This window comes from Bombina bombina, chromosome 5 (assembly GCF_027579735.1).
Source record: "Bombina bombina isolate aBomBom1 chromosome 5, aBomBom1.pri, whole genome shotgun sequence".
Lineage (NCBI taxonomy): Eukaryota > Metazoa > Chordata > Amphibia > Anura > Bombinatoridae > Bombina > Bombina bombina.
This window is the reverse complement of record NC_069503.1, coordinates 120618447-120643328: the sequence shown is the minus strand read 5'-3', so window position 1 is coordinate 120643328 and position 24882 is coordinate 120618447. Positions and strand designations below refer to the sequence as shown.

The 24882-nt window shown below is 39.4% G+C and overlaps 1 protein-coding gene across 1 annotated transcript in view; it reads left to right on the top strand.

The window, feature by feature from the left end:
• Window positions 1-19310, top strand: part of LOC128661380 (gastrula zinc finger protein XlCGF26.1-like) — a 55432-nt gene extending 36122 nt beyond the window's left edge. The window contains exon 4 of the mRNA XM_053715642.1: window positions 17084-19310. Coding sequence (XP_053571617.1) covers window positions 17084-18423 — 1340 coding nt within the window. The 3' untranslated portion in view covers window positions 18424-19310. The remainder of the gene's footprint in view (window positions 1-17083) is intronic.
• The last annotated feature ends 5572 nt before the right edge of the window (window positions 19311-24882 follow it).

The window sequence follows — 24882 nt, the reverse complement described above, 5'->3', positions numbered from 1 at the left end:
GATCAGGTTGCCTGACCTCACTCACTCAGCAGGGGCTGGCCCGGGAAACCCCCTATATTTTACAACAGTCAATAAACTTTAAGTACCTTTGGCTGACTTTAGAGAACACAATATAATTTCTGCTAGATACATCAATTTTCATATAGACTGACAGGCAATCTCTTCCTTACATTGTGAGAAACGGTTTGATACCAGATATGACAGGGTTGTCATACTTCCCTTCATTTAATGCCATCATATGTCTTAAACACATCTCTACATTGTACCAATGTCCTTTTATTGACCTTATCAGTTTCTGGGACTGAGGCACTGTGTTGTATCTCTGGAGCTGACAGATTGACTGGCTTTATGACTCAATGCACACACAATAACATTTGGGGAAAGGGGTCTTAGAAACTATTTATGAGGGGTTCTGGCACATCAAAGAAAACACAAACACACAGTTCTTCTTGAAAAAACAAATCTTTTTTAGCTCACAGGCTAAAGAGAATTAACCCCTTAGCAGCTAAATCCTGAGGTATTCGTGACAGCACCCTAGTGGATAGTTTCAAGATCCACAGTAGCTCCATTTTCTGTAAGAGTTTTTGTCTATCCTTTTCCACGTTTAGGGTGCAGAACCTTGTTAATAGCCTGCCATCTAAAACTTTTCAGGTCTTGATTATGTTTCTGTACAAAATGCTGCACCAAGGGAGTGGAGGACTTGCCAACATTTATGGTTGAAAGGTGCTCCCTTATTCTCAATCTAATGTCACGTATCATAAGGCCCACATATTGAACCTTGCACTGTTCTCAAGTTATCAAGTATATAACATAGCTAGAGGTACAATTTAAGCAATAGTTAATACTAAAACTCTGACACGTGACAGTTGATTAAAAGGAGTCAGAAATGACTATATAGTCACACGCCCTACACCTAGTACTACCACACCTATACATTCCCTTACTTGTAAGACAAGAACTTGATGTATCCAGGGGCTTATTAAGGACTGTGGGGGAAAAATAGTTAACCAAAGATTTATTTCTCTGGTAGGAGCATCTCAATCCTTTTTCCACACAGCCCATTAGTCTATCATCAGCAACCAGTAATTTCACAATATTACATATTTGGTTGTAATCAGAGCTGAAATCTGTGACAAAAGTTACCCCTCCTTCGCTAAATTCCTTAGACTTCACCCTATGTTTGTCTGAAAGAAGAGATATCCTATCCATTGGATACGTTTCTTTGATATCCCTTTTCTTTTAAATGTTTGATATCCTGTTTTTGTCTCATATATGTACCTACATTAGAACAGTTTATTTTTACTCTTATCAATTGCCCTTTCGCTATGGCATACAGTACATGCCTTGGATGGCAACTATTCGCATGCAAGATAGAATTGCCCGAAATGGGTTTTCTATATATATTGGTTTCAACTTGCCTATCAGAATTGCCAGTAAGTGTTATATCCAAAAAGTTGATATTAGTATTGTATGTCTCATGTGTAAACTTTAAACCCAAGTAGTTGTTGCTAATGTAGGCAAAAAGGGAATCAATACTTTCCCTGCCAAACAAAAATAAGATCATTAGTAAAGTGCCTAAAAAACATTATATGTTTTCTATAGGGGTTTGTATCTCCAAAGATGTAGGACAGGTCCCACCAACCTATATACAGTATAGGTTATCATAGGAGGGGGCAAACTTAGCCCCCCCAAAATTCAAAATAGTTATGGCTCAATAAGAAATCGGTAACCCTTATCAAAAATTTCTGGAATTCTTGTGTCAAAGATGAGTACTTTTTCAGACGAATACAAAGCAGTAACGTCTACAGTCATCCAAGCATATGAGGAATCTCAGGATATATTATCCATCAAGTTTAACATCTGCTTAGTATCCTTTAAATAACTGGGTAAAACCTCTATCAATGGATGCAAAACTGCATCCAACCACTGCGATGTATGCTCAAAGAGAGAACCAATTCCACTTACGATGGGGAGGCCTGTGACATTTACCAGTGTCTTGTGCATCTTTGGGAGATGGTGGAAGACCGGTATAACCGGATGTTTCACATCTAGATAGTCAAAAGTATCCTTATCTAGAATTCCTTGTTCCAACCCATCATCCAAAAGGTGCAAAAGTTCAACCTGCTATTTTTCTGTTTTACTCTGTTTACACCTCTGCAAGTGTGACAAGAAAACACTGACTTATTCAAGACTGGAACATGAGTCTAAAAAAATTATATTAAATTTTGAAATAAAATAATAAATGCACACTCTGACATGCACACGCATAAATACCAAGAAGCAGTTTTTACATAAACATACGGGATATGCACAGAAGCAGCCTATATGCACTGAAGCTGCCTATACACACACACACACACACACACACACATATATATATATATATATATATATATATACAGAAGCAGCCTATATACACACACACACACACACACACACACACACACATATATATATATATATATATATATATATATATATATATACAGAAGCAGCCTATATACACACCTATATATATACAGAAGCAGCCTATATACACACCTATATATATACAGAAGCAGCCTATATACACATATATATATACAAAAGCAGCCTATATGCACTGAAGCAGCCTATACACACAGATATGCACAGAAGCGGCCTATACACATAGATATGTACAGAAGCGGCCTACATAAATATATGCAGAGAATCGGCCTATACACACATATGCCCCAAAGCTGCCTATACACACACACATATGTACAGAAGTGAACTATATACATACACTCAGAAGCTGCCTATACACACACACATATGTACAGAAGTGAACTATATACATACACTCAGAAGCTGCCTATACACACACACATATGTACAGAAGTGAACTATATACATACACTCAGAAGCTGCCTATACAGACACATATGTACAGAAGTGAACTATATACATACACTCAGAAGCTGCCTATACACACACACATATGTACAGAAGTGAACTATATACATACACTCAGAAGCTGCCTATACAGACACATATGTACAGAAGTGAACTATATACATACACTCAGAAGCTGCCTATACAGACACATACAGGGGGTGCAGAATTATTAGGCAAATGAGTATTTTGACCACATCATCCTCTTTATGCATGTTGTCTTACTCCAAGCTGTATAGGCTCGAAAGCCTACTACCAATTAAGCATATTAGGTGATGTGCATCTCTGTAATGAGAAGGGGTGTGGTCTAATGACATCAACACCCTATATCAGGTGTGCATAATTATTAGGCAACTTCCTTTCCTTTGGCAAAATGGGTCAAAAGAAGGACTTGACAGGCTCAGAAAAGTAAAAAATAGTGAGATATCTTGCAGAGGGATGCAGCACTCTTAAAATTGCAAAGCTTCTGAAGCGTGATCATCGAACAATCAAGCGTTTCATTCAAAATAGTCAACAGGGTCGCAAGAAGCGTGTGGAAAAACCAAGGCGCAAAATAACTGCCCATGAACTGAGAAAAGTCAAGCGTGCAGCTGCCAAGATGCCACTTGCCACCAGTTTGGCCATATTTCAGATCTGCAACATAACTGGAGTGCCCAAAAGCACAAGGTGTGCAATACTCAGAGAGATGGCCAAGGTAAGAAAGGCTGAAAGACGACCACCACTGAACAAGACACACAAGCTGAAACGTCAAGACTGGGCCAAGAAATATCTCAAGACTGATTTTTCTAAGGTTTTATGGACTGATGAAATGAGAGTGAGTCTTGATGGGCCAGATGGATGGGCCCGTGGCTGGATTGGTAAAGGGCAGAGAGCTCCAGTCCGACTCAGACGCCAGCAAGGTGGAGGTGGAGTACTGGTTTCGGCTGGTATCATCAAAGATGAGCTTGTGGGGCCTTTTTGGGTTGAGGATGGAGTCAAGCTCAACTCCCAGTCCTACTGCCAGTTTCTGGAAGACACCTTCTTCAAGCAGTGGTACAGGAAGAAGTCTGCATCCTTCAAGAAAAACATGATTTTCATGCAGGACAATGCTCCATCACACGTGTCCAAGTACTCCACAGCGTGGCTGGCAAGAAAGGGTATAAAAGAAGAAAATCTAATGACATGGCCTTCTTGTTCACCTGATCTGAACCCCATTGAGAACCTGTGGTCCATCATCAAATGTGAGATTTACAAGGAGGGAAAACAGTACACCTCTCTGAACAGTGTCTGGGAGGCTGTGGTTGCTGCTGCACGCAATGTTGATGGTGAACAGATCAAAACACTGACAGAATCCATGGATGGCAGGCTTTTGAGTGTCCTTGCAAAGAAAGGTGGCTATATTGGTCACTGATTTGTTTTTGTTTTGTTTTTGAATGTCAGAAATGTATATTTGTGAATGTTGAGATGTTATATTGGTTTCACTGGTAAAAATAAATAATTGAAATGGGTATATATTTGTTTTTTGTTAAGTTGCCTAATAATTATGCACAGTAATAGTCACCTGCACACACAGATATCCCCCTAAAATAGCTATAACTAAAAACAAACTAAAAACTACTTCCAAAACTATTCAGCTTTGATATTAATGAGTTTTTTGGGTTCATTGAGAACATGGTTGTTGTTCAATAATAAAATTAATCCTCAAAAATACAACTTGCCTAATAATTCTGCACTCCCTGTATATACAGAAGTGAACTATATACATACACTCAGAAGCTGCCTATACACATATACATATACGCACAGAAGCGGCCTATACGTGCACACACACACACATGCATAGAAATGGCCTACACACTCACATATGCACCCAGAAGCGGTCTATCACATACATATACACCTACATGCACAGAAGCTGCCTATACACACAAACATATATGCACAGAAGCTACCTATACATACACACATATGCACAGAAGCTGCCTATACACACAAACATATATGCACAGAAGCTACCTATACATACACATATATGCACAGAAGCTGCCTATACACACACACATATGCACAGAAGCTACCTATACATACACATATATGCACGGAAAATTCCTACACACACAAACATATATGCACAGAAGCTACCTATACATACACATATATGCACAGAAGCTGCCTATACACACACACATATGCACAGAAGCTACCTATACACACAAACATATACGCACAGAAGTGGCCTATACATACACATATATGCACAGAAGATTCCTACACACACAAACATATATGCACAGAAGCTACCTATACATACACATATATGCACAGAAGATTCCTACACACACAAACATATATGCACAGAAGTGGCCTATACATACACATATATGCACAGAAGATTCCTACACACACAAACATATATGCACAGAAGCTACCTATACATACACATATATGTACAGAAGATTCCTACACACACAAACATATATGCACAGAAGCTACCTATACATACACATATATGTACAGAAGATTCCTACACACACAAACATATATGCACAGAAGCTACCTATACATACACATATATATACAGAAGATTCCTACACACACAAACATATATGCACAGAAGCTACCTATACATACACATATATGCACAGAAGCGGCCCATACATACACATATATGCACAGAAGATTCCTACACACACAAACATATATGCACAGAAGCTACCTATACATACACATATATGCACAGAAGATTCCTACACACACAAACATATATGCACAGAAGCTACCTATACATGCACATATATGCACAGAAGATTCCTACACACACAAACATATATGCACAGAAGCTACCTATACATACACATATATGCACAGAAGATTCCTACACACACAAACATATATGCACAGAAGCTACCTATACATACACATATATGCACAGAAGATTCCTACACACACAAACATATGCACAGAAGCGGCCTATACATACACATATATGCACAGAAGATTCCTACACACACACAAACATATATGCACAGAAGCTACCTATACATACACATATATGTACAGAAGATTTCTACACACACAAACATATATGCACAGAAGTGGCCTATACATACACATATATGCACAGAAGATTCCTACACACACAAACATATATGCACAGAAGCTACCTATACATACACATATATGCACAGAAGATTCCTACACACACAAACATATATGCACAGAAGCTACCTATACATACACATATATGCACAGAAGATTCCTACACACACAAACATATATGCACAGAAGCTACCTATACATACACATATATGCACAGAAGATTCCTACACACACAAACATATATGCACAGAAGTGGCCTATACATACACATATATGCACAGAAGATTCCTACACACACAAACATATATGCACAGAAGCTACCTATACATACACATATATGCACAGAAGCGGCCTATACACACACACATATGCAGAGAAGCTGCCTAAACACATATACGCACAGAAGTGGCCTATACATACACATATATGCACAGAAGATTCCTACACACACAAACATATATGCACAGAAGCTACCTATACATACACATATATGCACATACGATTCCTATACACACACACACACACATATGCAGAGAAGCTGCCTAAACACATATACGCACAGAAGTGGCCTATACATACACATATATGCACAGAAGATTCCTACACACACAAACATATATGCACAGAAGCTACCTATACATACACATATATGCACAGAAGATTCCTACACACACAAACATATATGCACAGAAGCTACCTATACATACACATATATGCACAGAAGATTCCTACACACACAAACATATATGCACAGAAGCTACCTATACATACACATATATGCACAGAAGCTACCTATACATACACATATATGCACAGAAGATTCCTACACACACAAACATATATGCACAGAAGCTACCTATACATACACATATATGCACAGAAGATTCCTACACACACAAACATATATGCACAGAAGTGGCCTATACATACACATATATGCACAGAAGATTCCTACACACACAAACATATATGCACAGAAGCTACCTATACATACACATATATGCACAGAAGATTCCTACACACACAAACATATATGCACAGAAGCTACCTATACATACACATATATGCACAGAAGATTCCTACACACACAAACATATATGCACAGAAGTGGCCTATACATACACATATATGCACAGAAGATTCCTACACACACAAACATATATGCACAGAAGCTACCTATACATACACATATATGCACAGAAGCGGCCTATACACACACATATATGCACAGAAGCGGCCTATACACACACACACACATATGCAGAGAAGCTGCCTAAACACATATACGCACAGAAGTGGCCTATACATACACATATATGCACAGGAGATTCCTACACACACAAACATATATGCACAGAAGCTACCTATACATACACATATATGCACATAAGATTCCTATACACACACACACACACATATGCAGAGAAGCTGCCTAAACACATATACGCACAGAAGTGGCCTATACATACACATATATGCACAGAAGATTCCTACACACACAAACATATATGCACAGAAGCTACCTATACATACACATATATGCACAGAAGATTCCTACACACACAAACATATATGCACAGAAGTGGCCTATGCATACACATATATGCACAGAAGATTCCTACACACACAAACATATATGCACAGAAGCTACCTATACATACACATATATGCACAGAAGCGGCCTATACACACACACATATGCAGAGAAGCTGCCTAAACACATATACGCACAGAAGTGGCCTATACATACACATATATGCACAGAAGATTCCTACACACACAGACATATATGTACAGAAGCTACCTATACATACACATATATGCACAGAAGATTCCTATACACACACACACACACACATATGCAGAGAAGCTGCCTAAACACATATACGCACAGAAGTGGCCTATACATACACATATATGCACAGAAGATTCCTACACACACAAACATATATGCACAGAAGCGGCCTATACACACACACACACATATGCAGAGAAGCTGCCTAAACACATATACGCACAGAAGTGGCCTATACATACACATATATGCACAGAAGATTCCTACACACACAAACATATATGCACAGAAGCTACCTATACATACAAATATATGCACAGAAGATTCCTATACACACACACACACACATATGCAGAGAAGCTGCCTAAACACATATACGCACAGAAGTGGCCTATACATACACATATATGCACAGAAGATTCCTACACACACAAACATATATGCACAGAAGCTACCTATACATACACATATATGCACAGAAGATTCCTACACACACAAACATATATGCACAGAAGCTACCTATACATACACATATATGCACAGAAGCGGCCTATACACACACACACACACACACATATGCAGAGAAGCTGCCTAAACACATATACGCACAGAAGTGGCCTATACATACACATATATGCACAGAAGATTCCTACACACACAAATATATATGCACAGAAGCGGCCTATACACACACACACATATGCATAGAAGCTGCCTAAACACATATACGCACAGAAGTGGCCTATACATACACATATATGCACAGAAGATTCCTACACACACAAACATATATGCACAGAAGCTACCTATACATACACATATATGCACAGAAGATTCCTATACACACACACACACACACATATGCAGAGAAGCTGCCTAAACACATATACGCACAGAAGTGGCCTATACATACACATATATGCACAGAAGATTCCTACACACACAAACATATATGCACAGAAGCTACCTATACATACACATATATGCACAGAAGATTCCTACACACACAAACATATATGCACAGAAGCTACCTATACATACACATATATGCACAGAAGATTCCTACACACACAAACATATATGCACAGAAGCTACCTATACATACACATATACGCACAGAAGCTACCTATACATACACATATATGCACAGAAGATTCCTATACACACAAACATATATGCACAGAAGCTACCTATACATACACATATATGCACAGAAGATTCCTATACACACACACACACACATATGCAGAGAAGCTGCCTAAACACATATACGCACAGAAGTGGCCTATACATACACATATATGCACAGAAGATTCCTACACACACAAACATATATGCACAGAAGCTACCTATACATACACATATATGCACAGAAGATTCCTACACACACAAACATATATGCACAGAAGCTACCTATACATACACATATATGCACAGAAGATTCCTACACACACAAACATATATGCACAGAAGCTACCTATACATACACATATATGCACAGAAGATTCCTACACACACAAACATATATGCACAGAAGCTACCTATACATACACATATACGCACAGAAGCGGCCTATACATACACATATATGCACAGAAGATTCCTATACACACAAACATATATGCACATAAGCGGTCTATACACATACACAAATGCACAAAAACGGCCTATACACACACACACATATACACACCGAAATAGTTTATATGCACATACACATATATGCACAGAAGCTGCCTATACACACACATATGCACAGAAGCAGCCTATACACACACACATATGTACAGAAGCTTCCTATACACACAAGCATATATGCACAGAAGCGGCCTATACACATATACACACAGAAATGGCTTATATGCAGATACAATTTTAATACAAAAACAATTATACATAATATGCTAGATGTTACCAAACAATATCTATGTACAAATGGTAAAATAAACTCCCCTCTGTGTGTACCGCTGCCTTCTATCAGTCTCTCCCAAAATGAGACTGCTTAAAATTGTGGTTGTATGTAGTATAGAGGCGCAGGTGTTTACTTATTCGATGTTCCAGAATTGCCTGAGAATGAAAGGGCTTTATTTCTATGTGTGTAGATCAACACCACATAATTGATGCAGTATACTTACTCTGAAAAAGTTCAGAGTCCGGCTTCCTCTTATGAGATAATCTGTGTGATATGTTGAGATTAAGGATTTCCCAAATCCAATGTGGCTGTGAATCCTATATTATAAAAGGCCAAGTGTGTTTGTCTGACGCCGTCATGCGCAGTAGAGATTGCGCGCGGACAAACACACCTGGCCTTCAGCTGCAGAGTAGTGCGCACTGCGGAAGCTGCCTGGTGGGGGCGTGACCGGCGTCGGGCGTGCCGTGATGGGGGCGTGGCCGGCGGAAGGAAAGAAAGAAAGCGAGCAGAAGAGGGGGGAAGAGCAAAAGAGGGAGAGAGAGCGCAAGAGAGTGGGAGAGAAAGAGGGGGAGAGAGAGGGGGGAAAGAGAGCTCAAAAGAGAGGGGGGAGAGAGAGAGCTCAAAAGAGAGGGGGGAGAGAGAGCTTAAAAGAGAGGTGGGAGAGAGAGCGCAAAAGAGGGAGAGAGAGAGAGCGCAAAAGAGAGGGGGAAAGAGCGCAAGAGAGGGGGAGAGAGAGAGCTCAAAAGAGAGGGGGGAGAGAGTGCGCAAAAGAGAGGGGAGAGAGTTTAAAAGAGAGCGCAAAAGAGGGAGGAGAGAGCACAAAAGAGAAGGGGGAGACAGAGTGCAAAAGACGGAGAGAGAGAGCAAAAGAGGGATAGAGAGAGCACAAAAGAGAGGGGGAGAGAGCACAAAAGAGAGGGGGAGAGAGCGCAAAAGAGAGGGGGAGAGAGCGCAAAAAAGAGGGGGAGAGAGCACAAGGGGGAGAAAGCACAAAAGAGAGGGGGAGAGAGCGCAAAAAAGAGGGGGAGAGAGAGCAAAATAGGGGAGAGAGAGAGCAAAAGAAGGCGAGAGAGAGCAGATGAGGGGGGGGAGAGAGAGAGCGAGCAAAAGAGGGGAGAGAGAGCAAAAGAGGTGGGAGAGAGAGCACAAGATGGGAGAGAGAGAGCAAAAAAGGGGAGAGAGAGAGAGCAAAAGAGGGGGGAGAGAGAGAACTCAAAAGAAAGGGGGGGAGAGAGAGAGAGCGCAAAAGAGAGGGGGGAGAGAGAGGGAGCAAGGGTTGGAACCTCGGTACCTAAAAAATTGGCCCGTGTACACGGGCTTTAGGACTAGTATAGAATAACGTACTCAAAATACGGTGTGATACTGATATAAAATATGCAGCATACTTACTCCGATAAAATCGGAATCCGGCTCCTTGTGCAGCGCTCCCGCTGATATGATAGAAAAAATCCAAAGGTCAGCAAACAAAATTTGTATAAAATACAAATTTATTTTAAAACATGTCACTATGGACAGATAGATAAAAGCTCATAGTAAAAAGCTCTACGCGTTTCAACGATATTACGTCTTTCTCAAGAGCAGTAAAATAATGATTATTATTTTACTGCTCTTGAGAAAGACGTAATATCGTTGAAACGCGTAGAGCTTTTTACTATGAGCTTTTATCTATCTGTCCATAGTGACATGTTTTAAAATAAATTTGTATATTATACGAATTTTGTTTGCTGACCTTTGGATTTTTTCTATCATATCAGCGGGAGCGCTGCACAAGGAGCCGGATTCCGATTTTATTGGAGTAAGTATACTGCACAATTTATATCAGTATCACACCGTATTTTGAGTACGTTATTCTATATTCACAGCCACATTGGATTTGGGAAATCCTTAATCTCAACATATCACACAGATTATCTCATAAGAGGAAGCCGGACTCTGAACTTTTTCAGAGTAAGTATACTGCATCAATTATGTGGTGTTTATCTACACAAATAGAAATAAAGCCCTTTCATTCTCAGGCAATTCTGGAACATCGAATAAGAAAACACCTGCGCCTCTATACTACATACAACCACAATTATATGCAGATACACATATATGCACAAAAGCAGAATATGCACACATACATATATGCACATGCTTAAACACACACATCCATATATGGAGATAAATGGCTTATACACATACATACATATAAACACAGAAACAGCCTATAAACTCACACATATACAGTATATATATATATATATATATATATATATATATATATATACTGTATATATATATATATATATACTGTATATATGCACAGAAATGGCCTATAAATTAACACATATATACGCACAGAAGCGACCTCTACAAACACACATATATGCACAAAAACAGCCTATACAAACACACACATGCAACACTGTAACAGTCTTTTAAAAAAATTGCAGAATATTAAAGGGACCTATAACACCTTCAAAAAATCCTTTAAACTAACTTATACTGACTAATAATAACAAACTACGCATGAATCTCTATTCTTGAGGGTCAGTTTACCCCAAACAGTTCAAGAAGAATGTCTTCAATCAGACTGCTTATCCAGCACTTGGTAAAGCTATATATGTCGCCATATTGCTATATGGGCACAGCAGTCACGTGATGCACATGGCATATACTTTTATTAATCAAGTTGGAGGATTATCAGAACGCTCGCTCACTGTGGAGCTGAGCGAGTGCTGCATTAGATGTATATAGTATTACATTTATCTTATGTGCCTCATATAAAAAAAACATTCAGTTTGTGAAGGCATTCTAATAAAAGCACTCACACCTTTTCTGCATTATAAATACATCTGCACTATTGAGTGCACAGCTCCAGGAATGCACACCTCTGTGAACGATTGTTATTTCTCATTGCAAACTACGGGGAGGGAGAGAGAGAGGGGGAGGAGGCATGTTCGTTGGAAGATAGAAGCTGGATAACTAATGTGCATTAGTGCATACTACTTCTAGTATATGCAGTGTTAGTTTTTCAGCTGCTATATTCCAATGGAACATGCCTCCTCCCTCTCAGAGCTAAAGAGGATTCTTGAGAAGATCAACAGCAGTTTGGTGAAACGTACATCGGAGAAGGAGAGACTATCGGTAACAGAGGGTCACTAAAGGAGGCGGGGTATAAGCAATAGAGTTTGGACTTCATACAAGCCCCGGTTGGGACTCATAGTTTTTGTAGCAGGAATAGCTTGGGTGGTCTTGGAAGTTTCCTCTGTTGCTCTGTTACCCTGGTCTATATCCCATTGGTGCAGTAATTCTTTATTTGTATTTTAAGTTTATAATATATATATATATATATATATATATATATATATATAGCTAGATTACAAGTGGCACAGTAAAACTTTTTTTCGCGAATGAGAAATCGCTGCTAGCGTTAAGCTTTTTGCGCTTGTCGGGTTGCGCTCCTATTACAGTGGGGCAAAAAAGTATTAAGTCAGCCACCAATTGTGCAAGTTCTCCCACTTAAGAAGATGAGAGAGGCCTGAAATTTTCATCATAGGTATACCTCAACTATGAGAGACAAAATGTGGAAACAAATCCAGACAATCACATTGTCTGATTTGGAAATAATTTATTTGCATATTATGGTGGAAAATAAGTATTTGGTCACCTACAAACAAGCAAGATTTCTGGCTCTCACAGACCTGTATCTTCTTCTTTAAGAGGCTCCTCTGTCCTCCACTCATTACCTGTATTAATAGCACCTGTTTGAACTTGTTATCAGTATAAAAGACACCTATCCACAACCTCAAACAGTCACACTCCAAACTCCACTATGGTGAAGACCAAAGAGTTGTCGAAGGACACCAGAAACAAAATTGTAGACCTGCACCAGGCTGGGAAGACTGAATCTGCAATAGGCAAGCAGCTTGGTGTGAAGAAATCAACTGTGGGAGCAATAATTAGAAAATGGAAGACATACAAGACCACTGATAATCTCCCTCAATCTGGGGCTCCACACAAGATCTCACCCCGTGGGGTCAAAATGATCACAAGAACGGTGAGCAAACATCCCAGAACCACACGGGGGACCTAGTGAATGACCTGTAGAGAGCTGGGACCAACGTAACAAATGCTACCATCAGTAACACACTACGCTGCCAGGGACTCAGATCCTGCAGTGCAAGACGTGTCCCCCTGCTTAAGCCAGTACATGTCCGGGCCCGTCTGAAGTATGCTAGAGAGCATTTGGATTATCCAGAAGTGGATTGGGAGAATGTCATATGGTCAGATGAAACCAAAGTAGAACTGTTTGGTAGAAACACAACTCGTCGTGTTTGGAGGAGAGAGAATGCTGAGTTGCAACCAAAGAACACCATACCTACTGTGAAGCATGGGGGGGCAACATCATGCTTTGGGGCTGTTTCTCTGCAAAGGGAACAGGACAACTGATCCGTGTACATGAAAGAATGAATGGGGCCATGTATCGTGAGATTTTGAGTGTAAACCTCCTTCCATCACCAAGGGCATTGAAGATGAAATGTGGCTGGGTCTTTCAGCATGATAATGATCCCAAACACACTGCCTGGGCAACGAAGGAGTGGCTTCGTAAGAAGCATTTCAAGGTCCTGGACTGGCCTAGCCAGTCTCCAGATCTCAACCCCATAGAAAACCTTTGGAGGGAGTTGAAAGTCTGTGTTGCCCAGCGACAGCCCCAAAATATCACTGCTCTAGAGGAGATCTGCATGCAGGAATGGGCCAACATACCAGCAACAGTGTGTGACAACCTTGTGAAGACTTACAGAAAACGTTTGACCTCTGTCATTGCCAACAAAGAATATATAACAAAGTATTGAGATGAACTTTTGATATTGACCAAATACTTATTTTCCACCATAATTTGCAAATAAATTCTTTCCAAATCAGACAATGTGATTGTCTGTATTTGTTTCCACATTTTGTCTCTCATAGTTGAGGTATACCTATGATGAAAATTACAGGCCTCTCTCATCTTCTTAAGTGGGAGAACTTGCACAATTGGTGGCTGACTAAATACTTTTTTGCCCCACTGTACAGGTTCCAAAAATCCGAACTTGTGTTTTCGCGTGCATGTATTCCCCTATAGAAATCAATGGAGACAAAAAAAATAAAACAAAACGCCCTTCTCGCGCAAACTACATTGCATTTTCGCATTCCCCATAGAAATCAATGGAGAAAAAAAGTGAAAACACCCTAACACCCTACTATAAGCCCTAGCCTAATAAACCCTAAACTGCTACTCCCACATCGCAAAGTATCTAAATAAACTATTAACCCCTAAACCGCCATCCCCCCACAACGAAAAGTAATAAACTATCTTCTAAACCCCCTAACCTAACACCCCATAACTTAACCAAAATTAATATACCACTAAAATTTTTTAAAAAAAATCCTAACTACCATTAAATAAAAGACAGAGTACAATTACTGATGCTTTTTTTCAAATACTCACCGATACCAATTACCGATACTTTTTTAATGTCATAATAGTTTACTAAGCACAATACAGACTAATGAGTTAAGATCGTTTCTTTATAATTATGAATTGTATCTCAAAAGACATTTTGAAATAATAAAACAGTTTTATGTGCTTGTTGTCACAAAGTTCACAGAACATGTTTATAAATACAAATATTACAATAACATATATTAATAATAACAATAAATAGCTTCAGCAGCAGGGGCTGGAAAACTACAGTTTAAAGGGGTAATAACTGGATGCAATTGGGTTGTAGGGTGCCTATATAACTCATCAATCTGACATTTGTACTTAATACAAAGTAATATAATTTAATTCTGAAAATAATATTGGGGAAGGAGTATCCCAGTAATCCCCTTTGAGAAAAATAGGGCATTTGCATTCTACTGACTCAACAGAAAATAGGGCTGGTCTTCATATTTTTCCAGGGCTGCTTTTTATTCCCAGTCCAGCCCTGGTTAAGGATGTTCCTCAGAGTACAGTATGTTTTGAGCATAATTGTGCAAGATGAGAGCTAGCAGCATAACAGGGAATCTAGCAATTAGAATACATTTTCAAAAGTTAGTGGCAAGTTCATATTATGGAACAGAAGCATCTCTCTATGTTCAGCTATAAGTCTGTTTCTGCTATCAGTAAGGACTTTGATGCTAAGCTGAACAGTCTTTCACTTTTCACACTACTGCATGGGACAGAAAGATATTTTTGGGCCATTATTATTATTATTATCAGGTATTTGTAGAGCGCCAACAGATTCCGCAGCGCTAAATCTCAGTTTATTAACTGCCCAGTACTTCAGGGGTTTGTCTGAATGAGGTACAGTGCCCTCTCCCAGGTAGGCTTCCAGCTGTAAAGTAGCAGCTTTTGGAGTACTGCTCTGACGTACAATAATACAAATAACAGCAATTTGTATTGGCAGAACAGAAGTGAACAATTTTTAGTTAAAGGGCCATAATACCCAAATGTTTAAACACTTGAAAGTGATGCAGCATAGCTGTAAAAAAGCTGACTAGAAAATATCACCTGAACAGCTCTATGTAAAAAAGAGAGATATTTTACCTCAAAAGTTCCTCAGTAGCCACATCCCATTGTAAAGGATTTCTAAGCAGCATATCAGTATGTCTGTCCCGGGACAGCCGAAGGGATGAGCCTCGTGCACTCTCATGTTATTTCCCTATTCAGTGTAAGGAAGTTTATAATGAAATCTCATGAGGGTTAAGTCAAATCTCATGAGATCACAGTAAAAGAGTTCATGACCTCAGCACTGCTGATGCTGATTGGCTGCTGTTCATTTCTTCATTTTTTTTTACCTACAGCTGAGCAGTAGCTGAAGTATAACTTTTTACACAGAACTTACTCTGCTGAGCTGAGGAGATTGTGAGGTAAAATATCTTCCTTTTTTACATAGAGGTGATATTTTCCTGTCAGCTTTTTACAGTTATACTGCATCAGTTTCAAGTGATATAGCATATGATTATTATGCCCCTTTAAGTCTCCACTCCAGCTTAAAATGAAATGGGAATATGCAGTTTGAAAAGCACCACAAGATGGCGTATGGGTAGGAATTGGAGTTATCGGTTTAAGTATCGGTGCATTTGCACGAGTACAAGTATTAATGCAAATACTTGGTATCGGCACCAATACCGATACTAGTATCGGTATTGGTGCAACCCTAATTTTAAGTATTTCTATTTAAAACATGTTATAAATTATGTTGTATCTTTGCACATATTTAGACGTGTGTGTGTGTGTATATATATATATATACACACACACACACACACACACAAGTAAAATTAATTCATCTGCGTTTACTAGAGTTTTTGGAATATTGTATACCTATTCACATATTGAAACACTTTTATGTTCGTTTTTTTTTTTTTAGAGAGTAACTTTAATCATGCATATCAACAAGAACCAACTGCAAGCATCAGAATGCCACCACACAGCCCAAATGTACCAAGGACTAATTCTCAAATATTGGATATGTTTCAATGGACATTTGAAGATAACAGTGAAATAACAGATCTTGGACAACACACAATATGCAAAGAGCATAAAAAAGCACTAAAACAAAAAGGAAGATATCAAAATGTATCTCATCAAAGGACTCATATGGAGGATATATCTTTTTCATTTTCTGAGCATTCAAAATGGTTGAAACAAAAGAAAATTAGTCAGTTACAACAAACTATTCACACAAAACCATTTATATGTATAGAATGTGGAAAATGTTTTACATACAAATCTGGTTTTCTGAGACACCAAAGAATCCACACAGGGGAGAAACCATTTACATGCACACAATGCGGAAAATGCTTTACATTTAAGTCTGTTCTTCTGAAACACCAAAAATTTCACACAGGAGAGAAACCATTCACATGTACACAGTGCGGGAAAAGCTTTACTTGCAAATCTGATCTCCTAAAGCACCATAGGATTCATACCGGGGAAAAACTATTTGCTTGTATGGAATGTAGGAAAAGATTTTCTCAGAAGTCTGATCTCATCAGACACCAAAAAGTTCATACAGGAGAGAAACCTTTTAAATGTAGAGATTGTGGAAAAAGTTTTGCACATAAATCATATGTAATAAAACACGAAAAAAGTCACACAGGCATAAAACCATTCACTTGCACAGAGTGTGAAAAAAGCTTTGCATGCAAGTCAAACCTTATAAAACACCAAAGGATTCATACAGGGGAAAAACCTTTTATATGTACTTGGTGTGGTAAATGTTTTACACAGGAGAGCAGTCTTACAACTCATGAAAGAGTTCACACGAGGAAGAAGCCATACACATGTACAGAGTGTGAGAAATGTTTTACACAAAAGTCAGGCCTCCAAAAACATCAAATGATTCATACAGGGGAGAAACTATACAAATGTACAGAGTGTTCAAAGTGTTTCACACTAAAGAGTCAACTCATATCTCATGAAAGAATCCATACAGGGGTAAAACCATTTACTTGTGCAGAGTGTGGAAAATGTTTTACATACAAATCCGTTCTCATAAAACATCAACTGATTCATACAGGGGAGAAACCTTTTGTGTGTACAGAGTGTGGAAAATGTTTTACACAAAAGAATAATCTCACAGCGCATGAACGAATCCACACAGGAGAGAAACCATTTGCTTGTAACGAATGTAATAAAAGTTTTAAACACAAGGCATATCTCATTAAACATCAAAAAAGTCATACAGGGGAGACAACTTTTGCATAAATAGAATGTGAGGTTTGCACAAAAGGAAGGTCATTTAAAACATTCCAATACTCAGATGTCAAAATATTTATGTAAAAAAAGGTTTTTAAAAAAAATGTTTTACAAAAGCATTTCTGTTAAACTCAACAATAGGTTTACATAGGGGTAAAACCTTTAATGTAAGAAATATTTTACACAGAAATGTTTCTCATAATCTATCTTTGCATACATACTGAGGTAAAATCAGGCATGAACATCATATATACATATGCCCTTGAAACAGCAATACGTTTTACTCAAAGCATTTTTTATAATCCAAGTGCATATCAAAAGTGTTTCTACTAAACTGAAATTTAGATGTGCACATTTTAATTTTAACCTTTACGCCCCTTTAAATAGGGGATCTTATTCTATAAAATGCAAATATTCACCATAAAAATAAACATAATCTTCAACATTAGGCCCCAGGTTTTTATGAATTGGATTGGGACCTTATATTCCTGTTTTACTACAGATATATAAACTAGAAAGAGTGGATTTTTTTGTTTCAAATAATGGGTCACTTATTTTCTTGTGATACTGTCTATAACTATATGAATTGTATACACCTGTAGCACTAGGCTCTATGTATATCTTTTATAGAGAAATAGACACGTACAGAATTACATCCAAATCATTTAACATGCTTTAGCATGGAAGCAATTGTTGTGGGTAAGTTAATCACTTGCAATAGTAAACAACAGGAATGTTATTTTTCTAAATAAACTTTATCGAAAGCTGCAAAAGAGGTACAATGTAAATATAAAACAGTAAATATGAAATGTGACAAATGTTTTTTAACCTAAGCATCTAAAAAAGATTAAATATTTGTCATTGTATAATTTCATAAATAAACATGTCATAACAGATTATTTGTTTCTGTTAAATGGACAGTATACACCAATTTCCATATAACATCATGTAATAGACACTACTATAAAAAAAGAATATGTACAGATGCTGATGTAGAAATCAAGTATAAAACCTTTTAAAAATGTACTTAGAAGTTACCAGTTTAGCACTGTTGATTAGGTTAGAATGGGACACCCAGTGAAAGAGGCTGGGAAAACAAGAAGAGCAAACCCTCCTCCTGATATGAAAAGACAGATAACATAAACTGGAGCCAGCAGGAGTCTGTAAACGCATGTATACATCTGACACTGTGAGTCTTGGTTTGGAGTCTGAAAATCAGCACAATGTTATTAAAAAATAAGCAAAACTATACATTGTTATAAAAACACACCCAGATGGTCTATATAAATGTATCATCTACAAAACATTTATGCAAAGAAAAATCTAGTGTAAAATATCTATTTAATTATAATTTTAATCTGACTTGAATAAACCAACAACAATTAATAATAAATACAGTAGACTATACAATGGGCAGGTGATAAAAAGGAAAGGAGAAGGATCAATTTGGCTTGAAGGAAATTAACATACTTTTCTCTTGTTAAGTGTATCCAGTCCACGGATCATCCATTACTTATGGGATATTCTCCTTCCCAACAGGAAGTTGCAAGAGGATCACCCACAGCAGAGCTGCTATATAGCTCCTCCCCTCACTGCCATATCCAGTCATTCTCTTGCAACTCTCAACTAAGATGGACGTCGTAAGAGGACTGTGGTGCTTTATACTTTGTTTATTTCTTCAATCAAAAGTTTGTTATTTTTATATGGTACCGGAGTGTACTGTTTATCTCAGGCAGTATTTGGAAGAAGAATCTGCCTGCGTTTTCTATGATCTTAGCAGAAGTAACTAAGATCCTTTGCTGTTCTCACATATTCTGAGGAGTGAGGTAACTTCAGAGGGGGAATAGCGTGCAGGTTTTCCTGCAATAAGGTATGTGCAGTTAAAATATTTTTCTAGGGATGGAATTTGCTAGAAAATGCTGCTGATACTGAAGTAATGTAAGTAAAGCCTTAAATGCAGTGATAGCGACTGGTATCAGGCTTATTAATAGAGATACATACTCTTATAAAAGTGTATTTTAAAACGTTTGCTGGCATGTTTAATCGTTTTTTATATATGTTTGGTGATAAAACTTATTGGGGCCTAGTTTTTTCCACATGGCTGGCTTGAATTTTGCCTAGAAACAGTTCATTGAGGCTTTCCACTGTTGTAATATGAGTGGGAGGGGCCTATTTTAGCGCTTTTTTGCGCAGCAAAAATTATAGACACAGACATCCAGCTTCTTCCTGCATGTTCCAGGACTTCTCTGAAGGGCTCAAAAGGCTTCAAAAGTCGTATTGAGAGAGGTAAAAAGCCACAGTAGAGCTGTGGCAGTTGTTGTGACTGTTTAAAAAACGTTTTTGTCATTTGTTATTCCGTTTTTGGTATTAAGGGGTTAATCATCCATTTGCAAGTGGGTGCAATGCTCTGCTAGCTTGTTACATACACTGTAAAAATGTCATTAGTGTAACTGCCTTTTTTCACTGTTATTTCAAATTTGGACAAAATTTGTGTTTCTTAAAGGCACAGTAACGTTTTTTATATTGCTTGTAAACTTTTTTTAAGTGTTTTCCAAGCTTGCTAGTCTCATTGCTAGTCTGTTTAAACATGTCTGATACAGAGGAACCTACTTGTTCATTATGTTTGAAAGCCATGGTGGAGCCCCATAGGAGAATGTGTACTAAATGTATTGATTTCACCTTAAACAGTAAAGATCAGTCTTTATCTATAAAATAATTATCACCAGAGGGTTCTGTCGAGGGGGAAGTTATGCCGACTAACTCTCCCCACATGTCAGACCCTTCGCCTCCCGCTCAGGGGACGAACGCTAATATGGCGCCAATTACATCAGGGACGCCCATAGCGATTACCTTGCAGGACATGGCTGCAATCATGAATAATACCCTGTCAGAGGTATTATCTAGATTGCCTGAATTAAGAGGCAAGCGCGATAGCTCTGGGGTTAGGAGAGATACAGAGCGTGCAAATGCTGTAAGAGCCATGTCTGATACTGCGTCACAGTATGCAGAACATGAGGACGGAGAGCTTCATTCTGTGGGTGACATCTCTGACTCGGGGAAACCTGATTCAGAGATTTCTAATTTTAAATTTAAGCTTGAGAACCTCTGTGTATTGCTTGGGGAGGTATTAGCTGCTCTGAATGACTGTAAGACAGTTGCAATTCCAGAGAAATTGTGTAGGCTGGATAGATACTATGCGGTGCCGGTGTGTACTGACGTTTTTCCTATACCTAAAAGGCTTACAGAAATTATTAGCAAGGATTGGGATAGACCCGGTGTGCCCTTTTCCCCACCTCCTATATTTAGAAAAATGTTTCCAATAGACGCCACTACACGGGACTTATGGCAGACGGTCCCTAAGGTGGAGGGAGCAGTTTCTACTTTAGCAAAGCATACCACTATCCCGGTTGAGGACAGTTGTGCTTTTTCAGATCCAATGGATAAAAAATTGGAGGGTTACCTTAATAAAATGTTTATTCAACAAGGTTTTATTTGGCAGCCCCTTGCATGCATTGCGCCTGTCACTGCTGTGGCGGCATTCTGGTTTGAGGCCCTGGAAGAGGCCATCCATACAGCTCCATTGGAGGAAATTATTGACAAGCTTAGAACGCTTAAGCTAGCTAACTCATTTGTTTCTGATGCCATTGTTCATTTGACTAAACTAACGGCTAAGAATTCCGGATTCGCCATCCAGGCGCGTAGGGCGCTATGGCTTAAATCATGGTCAGCTGACGTGACTTCAAAGTCTAAGTTACTCAACATTCCTTTCAAGGGGCAGACCTTATTCGGGCCTGGCTTGAAGGAAATTATTGCTGACATTACTGGAGGCAAGGGTCATACCCTTCCTCAGGACAGGGCCAAATCAAAGGCCAAACAGTCTAATTTTTGTGCCTTTCGAAATTTCAAGGCAGGAGCAGCATCAACTTCCTCTGCTTCAAAACAGGAGGGAACTGTTGCTCATTCCAGACAGGCCTGGAAACCTAACCAGGCCTGGAACAAGGGCAAGCAGGCCAGAAAACCTGCTGCTGCCCCCAAGACAGCATGAAGGAACGGCCCCCTATCCGGAAACGGATCTAGTGGGGGGCAGACTTTCTCTCTTCGCCCAGGCGTGGGCAAGAGATGTTCAGGATCCCTGGGCGTTGGAGATCATATCTCAGGGATATCTTCTGGACTTCAAAGCTTCTCCACAAGGGAGATTTCATCTTTCAGGGTTATCAGCAAACCAGATAAAGAAAGAGGCATTCCTAAGCTGTGTGCAAGACCTCCTAGTAATGGGAGTGATCCATCCTGTTCCGCGGACGGAACAGGGACAGGGGTTTTATTCAAATCTGTTTGTGGTTCCCAAGAAAGAGGGAACCTTCATACCAATCTTGGATCTAAAGATCTTAAACAAATTCCTCAGAGTTCCATCATTCAAAATGGAAACTATTCGGACCATCCTACCCATGATCCAAGAGGGTCAGTACATGGCCACAGTGGACTTAAAGGATGCCTACCTTCACATACCGATTCACAAAGATCATCATCGGTTCCTAAGGTTTGCCTTTCTAGACAGGCATTACCAATTTGTAGCTCTTCCCTTTGGGTTGGCCACAGCCCCGAGAATTTTTACAAAGGTTCTGGGCTCACTTCTGGCGGTTCTAAGACCGTGAGGCATAGCGGTGGCTCCGTATCTAGACGACATCCTGATACAGGCGTCAAGCTTTCAAATTGCCAAGTCTCATACAGAGATAGTTCTGGCATTTCTGAGGTCGCATGGGTGGAAAGTGAACGTGGAAAAGAGTTCTCTATCCCCACTCACAAGAGTCACCTTCCTAGGGACTCATAGATTCTGTAGAGATGAAAATTTACCTGACGGAGTCCAGGTTATCAAAACTTCTAAATGCTTGCCGTGTCCTTCATTCCATTCCACGTCCGTCAGTGGCTCAGTGCATGGAAGTAATCGGCTTAATGGTAGCGGCAATGGACATAGTCTAAGGGTATGACCTTTCGCAGGCCAGATTGGACGATTGTAACAACAGATGCCAACCTTCTAGGTTGGGGCACAGTCTGGAACTCCCTGAAGGCTCAGGGATCATGGACTCAGGAGGAGAAACTCCTCCCAATAAATATTCTGGAGTTAAGAGCAATATTCAATGCTCTTCTAGCTTGGCCTCAGTTAGCAACCCTGAGGTTCATCAGATTTCAGTCGGACAACATCACGACTGTGGCTTACATCAACCATCAAGGGGGAACCAGGAGTTCCCTAGCGATGTTAGAAGTCTCAAAGATAATTCGCTGGGCAGAATCTCACTCTTGCCACCTGTCAGCAATCCACATCCCAGGCGTAGAGAACTGGGAGGCGGATTTTCTAAGTCGTCAGACTTTTCATCCGGGGGAGTGGGAACTCCATCCGGAGGTGTTTGCTCAACTGATCCATCGTTGGGGCAAACCAGAACTGGATCTCATGGCGTCTCGCCAGAACGCCAAGCTTCCTTGTTACGGATCCAGGTCCAGGGACCCGGGAGCGACGCTGATAGATGCTCTAGCAGCTCCTTGGTTCTTCAACCTGGCTTATGTGTTTCCACCGTTTCCTCTGCTCCCTCGACTGATTGCCAAAATCAAGCAGGAGAGAGCATCGGTGATTCTGATAGCGCCTGCGTGGCCACGCAGGACCTGGTATGCAGACCTAGTGGACATGTCATCTTTTCCACCATGGACTCTGCCTCTGAGGCAGGACCTTCTAATACAAGGTCCTTTCAATCATCCAAATCTAATTTCTCTGAGACTGACTGCATGGAGATTGAACGCTTGATTCTATCAAGGCGTGGCTTCTCCGAGTCAGTCATTGATACCTTAATACAGGCACGAAAGCCTGTCACCAGGAAAATCTACCATAAGATATGGCGTAAATATCTTTATTGGTGTGAATCCAAGAATTACTCATGGAGTAAGGTTAGGATTCCTAGGATATTGTCCTTTCTCCAAGAGGGTTTGGACAAAGGATTATCAGCTAGTTCTTTAAAAGGACAGATTTCTGCTCTGTCTATTCTTTTGCACAAGCATCTGGCAGAGGTTCCAGACGTCCAGGCATTTTGTCAGGCTTTGGTTAGAATTAAGCCTGTGTTTAAAACTGTTGCTCCCCCGTGGAGCTTAAACTTGGTTCTTAAAGTTCTTCAAGGAGTTCCGTTTGAACCCCTTCATTCCATTGATATTAAACTTTTATCTTGGAAAGTTCTGTTTTTGATGGCTATTTACTCGGCTCGAAGAGTCTCTGAGCTATCTGCCTTACAATGTGATTCTCCTTATCTGATTTTTCATGCAGATAAGGTAGCTCTGCGTACCAAACCTGGGTTTTTACCTAAGGTGGTTTCTAACAAGAATATCAATCAAGAGATTGTTGTTCCATCATTGTGTCCTAATCCTTCTTCAAAGAAGGAACGTCTTTTACATAATCTGGACGTAGTCCGTGCCTTGAAGTTTTACTTA